Source organism: Musa acuminata, chromosome BXJ1-1 (assembly GCF_036884655.1).
Source record: "Musa acuminata AAA Group cultivar baxijiao chromosome BXJ1-1, Cavendish_Baxijiao_AAA, whole genome shotgun sequence".
Lineage (NCBI taxonomy): Eukaryota > Viridiplantae > Streptophyta > Magnoliopsida > Zingiberales > Musaceae > Musa > Musa acuminata.
The window spans coordinates 1,515,207-1,528,521 of record NC_088327.1 but is presented as its reverse complement, the minus strand read 5'-3'; the positions used below and the strand labels follow the sequence as shown (position 1 = coordinate 1,528,521).

The following is a 13,315-nucleotide window of genomic DNA, read 5'->3' as shown; positions in this document are numbered from 1 at the left end:
AATGTTAGTAAAAATCCTCAGTAAGTAATATTACCTTTTTCAGTGAAAACAATTTTTTTATCATTTAAAAATTAATTTTATAAAAAATTGAAGGTATGTTATTCATCAGGATCTTATACTTGTTTGACAGGAATATATAAATGGTGATTCACTTACAGAGTATACTTCAGAGCAAAAAGTCAATTTTTTTAATACGAAAAGTCAAAACTTTTTTCTTTTTTTAAAATTAGAGAAGACCATAAACTTATGCCCACAAGTTTTAATAAGGATAAAATTTTCCCTAACTAGCTTTTAAAACAACATAAATTTAATTTAAAGAAAACAATGTTAGTAAAATTCCTCAATAAGAATTTTATATTTTTTAGTGAAACAATTATTTTCTCATTTAAAGGTTAATTTTATATAAATTTGAAGATATATTATTAATCAAGATCTTGTACTTGTTTGATAGAAATATATAAATGGTGATTCACTTACATAGTATACTTTAAAGTAAAAAAGTTGATTTTCTTAATAGGAAAAGTTAAAATTTTTAAAAAAAATTATTGAAAACCGAAAACTTAATAAAAATTTTTGGATAGCCATAGTGCCCTCCACTAAGGTACCTAATATCCTCGTTTATAGTGTTTTTGGTATTGGATCATATTAATAGTATGGGTGAGGTTAAATCATGTAAGTATGCAGAAGCTTTTAACTCTTTGGTTTATTTATCGATATCTATAAAGGATAAAACAAAGGAGAGGAAAGGTAGAAGGAATATTGCTACCCACATGATCAATTTTTATACTAAGTCCATGGAAACTCTTGGAAATTGTGTGAATTAAAATAAATGAAATAACATAGGATGTTGTTAAAGTACCACCTTAATGTATGCCATTATTCAAAAATCACAAATCAACTCAGAACAACTAAGTGACAATAGAAGCATTTGATTTACAAATATGTTCAACTAAATTTAAAATTATTTAGGAGAGATGAGAAAGTCAGATGCTATCATCTAATATAAAAAAGGAGTTCGTTGTGTAAACAGTAATAAGAAAAGTCAGAACATATATGACATGAGAAATATGAAAATGACTCCCAAAGGATAGAACGCACCAATAAAGTACAATAAGATAAATATTGTACTGGTCATGAGATAAAAATATTAGATTCCTCTATTAGCAAGAATATGGCACAAAAAGATCTTAGAAGGGGGTTCTTAGAACATGAAACCGCTACGACATTAAAGAACACATGAAGATTTTCTTTTTAAGTCTTGACATGACAACATGTACATAAGGGAAAGTAAAACAAAAGTATGAAATGGGTAATCCTATAGAGCAGAAAATGACAACATATGTGTACATAAGGGAACGTAAAACAAAAGTAAGTAAAAATAAAAGGACTAAACAGTATTAATAGATTAAAAGCTCGATGATCAGTAACATCAGTTGAGAGATGTTTGAGGATACATTTATGTGTCACTTCAGCCGCCAATAAAAAGATTGATATCAGTTCAAAAATCATTGCCTTACTTACCAATATGAAATGGGTAATCTTATTTCTGGAACATATCATCTTATTTCTGGAACATAGATGAGAGGCAGACGAAGAAGAAGAAGGAAACAATAGATCTATGTAGCCATTTAGTTTCTAATTAAATATATAATACGAATTAATTCGGAATCCGAAATCCGAAATCCGAAACCCGCCCACTGCATCTATATACGTCTACGCGCTCTCCTCTCCCACTCCAACTCTGTGTCTCCGCCTTCGTTTCCTCTCTCCTCTCTTCCAGAAACAACCATCGTTTTCCGTCGTACATGGATCCCGTCGACCTCGTTCCGTCAGGCTACAGGTTCGTTCCCACGGCGGAGGAACTCGTGGTCGACTACCTCGCCAACTGGGTCGCCGGCAAACCCCTCCCTGGCCGCGCTGTCGCCTTCGCCGACGTCTACGGCACCGAGCCGTGGAATCTTCTCGGCAGCGATCGGCAGGAGGGCTATTTCTTTGCGGAGCGCCAGCCCAAGGCCAGCGGCTGCTCCCGCGTCGATCGAACGGCCGGCACCGGTTCTTGGCTTCTGAACAGAAGGCAAGAACCCGTCAAGTCCATCGTCGACGGGCGCGAGATCGTGGTGGGAAGAAGGAGCTACCTTTCCTTCAAGGACGGCCGGCGGAAGAACTCCGGGTGGGTAATGTATGAATACGAGATGTGTTCATCCACCTTCGAGACACGAGTTCTCTGTCACGTGAAGAAGACCTCGTATCAACCCATCTCCGGCGGCAAGTTCATGAAATCGGTTGAGTCCACGTTCACGGAGGCCGCGACGGAGACGCTCACCGGCGGCAGCAGTTTCGTTGGGCAGAAGAGAAATAGAGAGGAATCTTCTACTCTCTCATCAGCAGCACCCAAGAAGCCATGCCGGGGGTTGGTTGCACATTCCAACGGAGCATTCCAGTCCGACGTCTCACCACCTCCGACCGCGGTGGTGCAACAGCTCTTATTGGCTCCCGTCGTGACAACCCTGGAGAGTCATCTTTCCTCCATCGACTCCGTGGCACCGAACGAAGCCGGAGTCCCAGCCGCCACCCCATCGTCAACGGACGTTGGTGGAGGTGACGTCGGGATAACTGCGGAAGAACTCGAAGCATTTGACATCGGGATAACTGCGGAGGAGCTCGAAGCATTCCTGGCTTCGTCTTCGTCGTCGGTCGATCTTGGCGGTGAGCAGCACTGCACCGACGATGCTTTCTTTACCAGAGAGGTTGATGCTCTCCTGATGTCCGATGCCACCGACACAGCCTCGACTACCATCCCCAAGGCCTTGCCGTCAGGGCTCGTCGATGTTCTCTTGATGCCCGATGACACTCGGATTGATTCGACCACGGTCGCAGAGGCTTCCTCGTCGATCGACTTCGTCGTGTGTGAGCAGATGTACTGCACCGACGGTCCCTTCTTCCCGAGCCTGGAAGAGGTCCATGCCTTCTCGATGTCCGATGACACCTTCATTGCCTCCACTACGATCCCAGGGGCCTCGCTGTCATCCTCAACCGGCCTTGCCGCAGAGCAAACGGAGTTGCAAGCCTGTTTGATGTCTGATTCGACCACGGTAGAAAAGGCTTCGACGTCATCGTCGGACGACGGCTTGCTGCAAGAGATTGAAGCCTTCATGAAGTTCGATGACACCCCCACCCCAATGGATTCGACTATGATGTCGTGGTTGGAGCAGTAGCTTTGTTTGTATGGAAAACACTGTTTGTTCATGTATATCATAATAATGGAAGGAAAAGAAAACATATGTTCATGTAAAAATTGGCCAATAAACACGATTCATTTTTCATCCCAACCCATGTATTGTTGTCTCCTTTGATGCGATGTTTGTCTCCATAGGATGGTATAACGAATGAACCAGCAATCTGAGAGAGAGAGAGAGGTCACAGTGTTCTCCCAATGCATCAACATACCATAGTGGGCAAGCATCCTATTTGCCCACCATCCTCTATCATCAACTTCTCTCAAAGTTAGTAATTGCTGGTTTAGATGATTGGTATTTGATCTGGAAATACAAAAACATGAGGCACAATTGGGAACTGATGATGTTCTTTTTATGCATCCAAAAAGAAAACTATTTTTCATTAGTGTAATTGATTGCTCATTCATTTGTCTTAAACCATGAATGATCAGCCATTGAGCAAAAGAATAGAAATGAGATGCAACTACTGCATTTACAGTGCTAATTCCTGTGGTACACACAAACCTTGACACTGCTAATTCACTCACTGATCATATATTTAGCAACATCTACACACCACTGTCAAATGGGCAATAACTATACAACACCAAATTGAGATTACTACAGCATGGAGATCATCAGTGCAGTTTCAGTTACAAAAACTAGAATCTATTCTCTCGATGCTCAAGCAAACGATAGCTCGATTGTCCCTGTTGACATTTCGATACAATAGATAGGTTTGAAAGTTAGAGCAAGTCTGTACAGAGGAGGCCACCATCAATGCCAATCTCTACAACATCAGTTGCACAGGTATGCACATCCCTTGGAGCACTGCACCATTAGACATCTTCCCCATGGGTACCTCCAGCAATTAGGTTTCCTGCGTCTAATCCCACAGCAACAGTTGGTCGTGAATGTGGTGCTTGTGGTGGCAGTAGCCTCCCTATGTATGTCTTCTCTAAAGCGATAACAACAATCATAAATTATTAGTATATAAGCAGAGTCTGTAAACAACACTATCGTAAAATCAGATCAGTTCCAATAAAAATTTTCTTATCCAGCAAAGTCTACGGTATTCACTTTGGTGAGTGCAAAGAAGAAGTCAAATGACACTTTGAATTCATGAAAGTGAATAAGGAATTGACAATATATTCCAAACAGATCAGTGAATGCAGAAATTAAGCATAGCATCTGACAGGAATCAATAAATTTAAGAAACTGATCGACTATTTATTGTAAGTTCAAAGTTTCTGATACAATGGAAAAACATTAACCAAATTCGATCCATTGTTAAGGATACAATTGCCACTACTTTACAAAGAAAGCGTTTCAATCCTTCTCAACAGAAAGAATCAAACGAACGATTGTTTGCAGCATAAAACGTGATGAATTTAAGACAAAGCACTTGCATGAATTACAAAAACTGGGCAATTGACCGTTTTCATTTTGTTAATGTTCTGCATCAAAAGCTTAAATGAATCAATATATAACACCTCCAAAGCAAGTCAAATGCAAAGTATAAATCAATATACAAGTGAAAAGCATGTTAAATGAGGATGGTTAAATGGAACAAGATAAAAGTTCAGCTTGCATTGCTTCGAAAGAAAATTTTAGAGGACTCAAAACATCAAGTTAATGATTGTGGGCTTATCTAGCCCTATAAACCATCACAATTATTCTTCCACTTCTGATACGATGCTAATCGAGATAATTTTGGTGACTGAACTTACTTAGCTTACATTCAAGAAATAATTCAGCAACAATGCATATAGTGTATTCACGGTTCACAACCAATATCTGATTTCATTTCACAAAAAAAAAAGAAAAGAATTCGGCACAGAAATTGGTTAATTGCAATGAAAGTACTGAATGATGTTGTGATGTGTCCCACATAATTTTGATAGATCTGTCTTACATATTCAAACACAATTTTTGTGGCATCGGTAATCAACATTAATATGATTTATAGCAAGCATCTATACCTTCATTTACCAAATTCAATCAAACTAAAGCCTGTCGGATATTATCAAAGAAAAAGAATTACACTATGATGGATAATGCACTAAAAGTTTTGATTATGACACAATTGAAAAAAACACATTGAATCAAGATCAGAATAGCATTTTATAACTAAAATCCACACAGTATATATGTATATTCAGTAACAAGTGAGGCCACAAAAATCTAGAAGAGGCCCCAATAACCAAAAAACTAAATAATGGACACCCATATTTAGATATCATGTATTCTTGCTTCAACAAAAATATGCCTTTACAACTTTATTATGATACAAATATATATATATATATATTTTATGTATATATGTATATATATATATAATGTATATATGTATATGTATATATATATATATATATATATATATATATATATGTATATGTATATATATACATATACATATACATATACATATATACATATGCAGTTGTTATAGGATACTACCATGGGTCTCCTATGATGGCACCACCTCATCATGCAACTCCGCCACCCAAGAGAGGTGGCTTTTTGGAAGGATAATTAGTGATCAAGTGTTCATGACTTCTTCGTTTCTGCTTTTAAAGATTTGTTATAATACTCTTGGACAAAAAAGCTTATGTTTCTGTGTTTGTCTATTTTTTGTGTAATAAAAGTACTCAATATTAGAGGAATATTATCTTTAACCGATGAACAAAGATTAATGGAACTGTGAAAATTAGACATGATTTGCATCTTGGATGGATGATCTGTTTTGCATCTTGTTTCACATCTCAGCATGTAACCTATTTGGTCAGTTCTTACTGTAGAGATTTTATGTAGAAGAGAAACTTCAATTTGTAAAACATATATTATTTTGAAGAGTTAGCTTGAGATGAAGTTGCTAAATAAACTATAAATGACCGTCTAAAATATATTTTTTAACTATAGAAAATTTAAATAATGTTGTTGGTGCTGCTAAAACAAACTTATAAATAAAATTTTTATTTTATTGCATTAGTATAATTGTTAGCTAAACATCAATTCCTGTTATTTTTTATGTTGTGCGATATGTTTCTCTTATGGTTTCATAATATTAACAGATGACTTCAGGGATTGGGGAAAATTTGAATATTTTTTGCTGCTTATTTATCAAGATATAGCTACAAAATGTATTTCTTTTCATCACTAATTTTGCCTTTAGCAACAAAATATATTTCATCTCCAATATTGATTGTAGCAATAAGAGCTTCCATTACTGAAAAACTCTTCAGCAGGAATTTTGTATTTTTCAGTGAAAAAGTTATTTTCTCATTTAAAGGTTAACTTTATGTAATTTGGAGGTATTTTAATCATCAAGATCTTGTACTTGTTTAACAGGAATATAAATAGTGATTCACTTACAGAGTATACTTTAGAGCAGAAAGTCAATTTTCTTAATAGGAAAAGTCAAAACTTTTTCTTTTTTTTTAATTAGAGAAGACTAGAAACTTATGCCCACAGGTTTTACCATGGACAAATTTTTCCCTAACTAGCTTTTAAAACAATACAAATTTAATTGAAAGAAAACAATGTTAATAAATAAAACTGCACCAAAAATGAGATCACAAAATAAACTGCCTAGTTTTATTCATTTTGTGAAATGGAGATCACTTACTATGGTTTTTGTGATGATTTCTCCACTAATTAGAAAGCTTTGTTTTGCAGCCTTGCTGCCCTTGCTGCTGGTTTCCTACTGATGAGTGCTGCTTGGATCCAGCCATCCTATTTGGCGGCAGATATCAGTGCTCGATCTTGAAGTATTTTCTGCCTTTGAACACACTTGAAGTATCTGCTCGGAAGCTGCAATCAAAATTTCAGGCTTGAAAGTGTTTCTGCATCCAAGAAAGATCAATGTAACTAAAATTGCTAAAAAATTCAAGAAGATGAGTAAAAAATATTGTAGTCAAAGAAAGAGGCAGACTTCATACATGTCAAAGCAGAACGAGAAATTGACATGGCAAACGACACAAAGTCCCGAAGACAGAACCGTGAAGCACTTCACGAAATGCAATGCCAATGGATAGCCCATACACGATCAAATCTTGCACTAATGATAGGTTCCGTCAGCTCCAACCCTCAAACCACAAGCCAACACCAGTGCAGATATCTCCATCTTCGTTAGTCCGATATGCTATCAGGTAATCAAGCAGAAAGCAGATGATCAATGTCCTTTCTTTAAAAGATATGTCAGTCTTTTTCCATAAAACAGAATATAAAAACTCTACATCTAATTCCTTATCCTCTGAGATATCGATAATAATGTTGGACATTGATCTATATGACCCTATCATCATTGTAAAGAATATTGAAATGGATGTGTTTAAAGAACAAGTGATTTTGTTTGCCCGAATCAGTCGTTGTCCCACTAAGTCTTGCCCAAGAATCCCCATAGAGGCATATCATCATAATACATTTCAAAGTAGTAGTCCCTTGAATACAGCATGATGTCTGTACTTTGCAACATCTTCTTTTGATGAGTTTTTGTTACAAAGAGACTTTGACTGCTTTTCCTCCATAAAATTGAACTCATATGGAGCAGTGACCAAATTGATAAGTTTTTGTTACAAAGAGACTTTGACTGCTTTTCCTCCAGAAAATTTAACTATATGGAGCATTGACCAAACGATCACCAATTAGAACTTCCCCAATAGCTTCTTTTGATCTAATAAATCAGCAAAGTTAGTATTCCTAACAGACTCATGCAGCTTGGTAGTCAGTGGAACAGTAAGGATAGTCAAGAACGAGCAGAATGGCAAAGTCATAGCAAGCATGTGTCTCACTGCAGATGCAAAAAGGAAAGGACTGTCATATTTAAGAGACACTGAAAAAAGACAATTTTATTGATAGGAAAAAGTCAAAAAAAAAAAATAATAATTAGGGAAGAGTGGAAATATATGGCCACAGGTTTTGCTAAGGACAATTTTTTCCCTAATTAGCTTCTGAAACAAGGCAAGTTTAATTGAAAGAAAATAACGTTTAACAATAAATCTGCATGAAAAAATGATATCACAAAATAAACTGCAGACTTGTATTTCTTCGGTGAAATGGAGATCACTTACTATGGTTTTTGTTATGATTTCTCCACTCACTAGAGTGTTCCGTTGCTGCCCTATGCTGCTGCTTTCTTATTGATGAGTGCTGCCGAAGAAGAAGAAGAAGAAGAAGAAGAAGTAAAATAAAAAGGAGGAGAAGAAGTGCGTCGGAAACAGCGGTAGCGTCGAAGGGAAGCCAACAGTTATAACAGCGGCATATAGCCGAAAGGGCAACATTGCAGCGGCGAAGAGGCAACGCTACTGTTTCGTTGTGTGTAGAGAGAGCCGCTGCCTCTTCACCATAAGATCTGGGACCCACAACGGTGAAGGGGGGCAACATTGCAGCTGCGAAGAGGCATATTATAATAATATACACACATGAATTTGCCACATAGACTCGTATTAAGACCACGAAGAATGACTTATTACGTCAAGATCAAATGATTATATTATTAGTATTTATTATTATTATTATTATTTATTATTTATTATTATTATTATTATTATTAATGTTAATTTCAAAAAGCAAATAATATTGCTAAAATTGCTTAAAAAATCTGAGTAAAAAGATTGTAGTCAAAACAAGAGGCGGACTTCATAAATGTAGAAGCAGAACGAGAAACTGACGTGGCAAACCACACCAAGTCCTCGAGGCATAGCACCGTGAACTACTTCGCCTGGCAGTCTTGGCAAGCATGCTACCGAATGCACTGCCAATGCAACACCAAATCTTGTACCTTCTATCAGCTCCCACCCAAAATCTTCAAGATCCTCAGTCTTGAAGACACACATCACTCTGTCCATCTCTCTCCTCTCCGACTCTTGCTCTGTCTTCCCCTTCTCGCCTTTCGCCTCTCCTCTGCTCCCTTCTCCTTCTTCTCCTCGTTCATTTCCGCCATGGAGCCCGTCGACCTCGTTCCGTCAGGCTACAGATTCCTTCCCACGGCGGATGAACTCGTGGTCGACTACCTCGCCAACTGGGTCGCCGGCAAACCCCTCCCTGGCCGCGCTGTCGCCTTCGCCGACGTCTACGGCACCGAGCCGTGGAATCTTCTCGGCAGCGATCGGAAGGAGGGCTATTTCTTTGCGGAGCGCCAGCCCAAGGCCAGCGGCGGCTCGCGCGTCGATCGAACGGCCGGCACCGGTTCTTGGCTTCTGAACAGAAGGCAAGAACCCGTCAAGTCCATCGTCGACGGGCGCGAGATCGTGGTGGGAAGAAGGAGCTACCTTTCCTTCAAGGACGGCCGGCGGAAGAACTCCGGGTGGGTAATGTATGAATACGAGATGTGTTCATCCACCTTCGAGACGCGAGTTCTCTGTCACGTGACGAAGACCTCGTATCAACCCATCTCCGGCGGCAAGTTCATGAAATCGGTTGAGTCCACGTTCACGGAGGCCGCGACGGAGACGCTCACCGGCGGCAGCAGTTTCGTTGGGCAGAAGAGAAATAGAGAGGAATCTTCTACTCTCTCATCAGCAGCACCTAAGAAGCCATGCCGCGGGTTGGATGCACATTCCAACGGGGCATTCGAGTCCGACCTCTCACCACCTCCGACCGCGGTGGTGCAACAGCCTTTATCGGCTCCCGTCGTGACACCCCCGGAAGAGTCGTTCTTCTTCCTCGGATACGAAATAATGTTCTTGTTGTTCTAGGATACTACCATGGGTCTCCTACGATGGCACCACCTCAACATGCAGCTCCATCACCCAGGAGAATCGGCTTTCTTGGAAGAATGATCAAAGTGTTCATGGTTTCTTGGTTTTTTGCTTTTAATGATTTGTTCTAATACTCTATAACCAAAACCTTTGGTTTCTTTGTTTTTCTATTTTTTGGTGTGATAAAAGTAGTTAACATTAGCGGAATATTTTCTTTAACTGACGAATAAAAATTAAATGAAACAGTGAATAAATGTTTGTGTGAGTTTTTGAGATCCGTTCCTTATTCAAAACGATTCTCAAAAACTCAAAATGCATCTAGTTACTATTCTAATTCACTTTATTTGTTGTAGTGGTTTTTTTGGAAGAATGATTAGCGATCAAATGTTCATGGTTTCTTGGTTTTTGCTCTTTGCATTGGTTTTCTTGAAAGAATGATTAGTGATTAAATGTTTTTGGCTTCTTGGTTTTTGGTCTTAAAGATTTGTTGGAAATATTCTATAACCAAAATCTTTTGTTTCTTTGTTTATCTTTTTTTTGTGTGATAAAACCTTCAGTTTCTTGGAAGAATGATTAGTGATCAAGTGTTCATGGTTTCTTGGTTTTTTTGCTCTTAAAGATTTGTTCTAATACTCTGTAATCAAAACCTGTTTTTTTTTTCTATTTTTTTGTGTGATAAAAATAGCCAACATTAGAGGAATATTATCTTTAACTGACGAACAAAGATTAAATGAAACAGTAAAAATTAAGCATGAATTGCATGTTCAATAAAAAAAAACGGTTCTGAAATCATTCCTTATTCTTTTGCATTGTACAATTCTAATTTCACTTTATTCTTTTTTGTATTATTAATGAAAGACTATCGATGATAGCTAGCTAGCGAGAGAACAAAATCAAGATAAATACCAATACATGCGAGGATGGATGATCCGTTTTGCATATTGTTTTAAATCTTAGCATGTAACCTATTTGGTCATAGATGACTTGAGGGGAATATTGTTTTTTTTTTTTTTGCTGCTTATTTATCAAGATATAGCTATAAAATATATTTCTTTTCATCACTAATTTGCCTTTAGCAACAAAATATATTGCATCTCCAATATTGATTGAAGCAAAAATTACTAGTAAAACTCTTCAGCAAGAATTTTATATTTTTCAGTGAAAACAGTTATTTTCTCATTTAAAGGTTAATTTATGTAATTTGGTGGTATTTTAATCATCAAGATCTTATATTTGTTTGACAGGAATATAAATACTGATTCACTTACAAGAATATAAATACTGATTCACATCAGCGAAGCGGTGATTAGGCAGCACTGCTATAGCGGCGAAGCTACGAAGAGGAAGTGTCACAACAGCATCGTATCGACGAATTGTTGATAAATGCCATCTAAAAACTTATTTTGTCTGGGAATATAATCATAACATAATCAAATATTGTAGCCGACTTGGCTTTTTCCTTGACTGACTTCACAAAGTCAAATAAATGTAAGTCAAATAAATGTAAGTCTTTCATAGCACAAGTTCTATTATATATATTATTTTTTCCTTGAGATTATATTGAAATTACTCGATGTTAAATTTTTGGATTGTCATACTATCCTCCACTCAGGTACCTAACATTCTCATTTATAGTGTTTTTGATATTGGATATGTATGTATGGAATAGGAAAAGTAGAAGGAATATCTGCTACCCACATAATAAATTTTTATACCAACTCCATGAAAACTCTTGAAAATTATGTGAATTAAAATGAATGAAATAACATTAGATTGGATGTTCTTCAAAAGATGAACTAAAGTACCACTTTAATGTATGTAATTATTGGAAAACCACAAATCAACTCATAATAACTAAATGACAATAGAAGCATTTCGTTTACAAATATGTTCAAGCACAAGAGTTTTAAGATGCAAAAATAGATTGCAATGTCTATTATCAGATCAACTGAATGGTAGAATTCTCTGGGAGAAATAAGATGGTCAGATATTAATCTTGAAGCATCAACTTACCCAGTTAGTCCCTTCGAACTGTATATAAAAGGAGTTTGCTTTGTAAACAGTAATACTAGAAGTCAGAGCATATATGACATGAGAACTATGAAAATGACTCACCGATCGATTGTATGGATAAGAACACACCAACAAGTGCAATAAGATATATATTGTATTAGATTCTATTAACAAGAATTTACACTAAAAGATCTTAGTATGAGTTCTAACAACATGAAACTGCTACAACATTGAAGCACACGAAGATTTTTTAAGCTCTAACATGATGCAAAGTCTAAACTCCCTAATATTTGATTCTCTCGAAAAAGAACTATTGCAAAATCAAGATAAAGCAAAGATAAAATACAAAAATGTAAATTATGTGAAAGCTATCGTGTTCCAAACTCAGAAATCCCAAACTTATATACGAGAGATCAAAGATTTTATTTAAAAATAACTATCAACAAATTAATATTTTAAAATTATATAATATTATTACAAATATTTATAACGATTATTCTAATACTCATATTTTAACTTCTCAATATGGGATATCATTGCTAACAAAACTCAAAGAATTACTGACAATATATTGCAGAAATTGTTATTGACAATATACACTTACATAAGGGAACGTAAAACAAAGTAACTAAAAATAACAGGCCTAAACAGTATTACTACTGGAGATTCCCACTTAAAAGCTCAATGATCACTAACAGATGTTTGAGGATACATTTATGTGTCACTTCAGTCGCAAATAAAAAGATTGATATCAGTTCAAAAATCATTGCCTTACTTACCAATATGAAATGGGTAATCCTGTCCTTGGAAATCTAAGGGGTTTGATATGACTCGGAAGGAGACAAGAGGATAAGCCACATATCATCTTATTTCTGGAACATAGATGAGAGGCAGAAGAAGAAGAAGAAGAAGGAAACAAGAGACCAATGTAGCCATTTAGTTTCTAATTAAATATATAATACGAATTAATTCGGAATCCGAAATCCGTAATCCGTAATCCGAAACCCGCCCACTGCATCTATATACGACTACGCGCTCTCCTCTCCCACTCCCACTCTGTGTTTCCGCCTTCGTTTCCTCTCTCCTCTCTTCCAGAAACAACCATCGTTTTCCGTCGTACATGGATCCCGTCGACCTCGTTCCGTCAGGCTACAGGTTCGTTCCCACGGCGGAGGAACTCGTGGTCGACTACCTCGCCAACTGGGTCGCCGGCACACCCCTCCCTGGCCGCGCTGTCGCTTTCGCCGACGTCTACGGCACCGAGCCGTGGAATCTTCTCGGCAGCGATCGGCAGGAGGGTTATTTTTTTGCGGAGCGCCAGCCCAAGGCCAGCGGCTGCTCCCGCGTCGATCGAACGGCCGGCACCGGTTCTTGGCTTCTGAACAG

At 37.4% G+C, this 13,315-nt stretch overlaps 1 protein-coding gene and 1 long non-coding RNA gene across 2 annotated transcripts; one reads left to right on the top strand and one right to left on the bottom strand.

The window, feature by feature from the left end:
* Positions 1–3,732: 3,732 nt before the first annotated feature.
* Positions 3,733–8,572, bottom strand: LOC135592645 (uncharacterized). The gene is made up of 4 exons (XR_010479178.1): positions 8,288–8,572; positions 7,157–7,359; positions 6,844–7,060; positions 3,733–4,173 (listed from the first exon to the last, which is right to left on the bottom strand). It is a non-coding gene; the product is annotated as an uncharacterized LOC135592645 (long non-coding RNA).
* Positions 8,573–9,157: 585 nt separating this feature from the next.
* LOC135587816 (NAC domain-containing protein 41-like) lies at positions 9,158–9,913 on the top strand. Its single transcript, XM_065079613.1, has one exon. The coding sequence runs from the start codon at positions 9,158–9,160 to the stop codon at positions 9,911–9,913; it is 756 nt and encodes a 251-aa protein (XP_064935685.1).
* The last annotated feature ends 3,402 nt before the right edge of the window (positions 9,914–13,315 follow it).

What these genes read in the sequence shown, in the direction of transcription:
- LOC135587816 (XM_065079613.1), top strand. Translation starts at nt 9,158, where the DNA reads ATGGAGCCCGTCGACCTCGTTCCGTCAGGCTACAGATTCCTTCCCACG.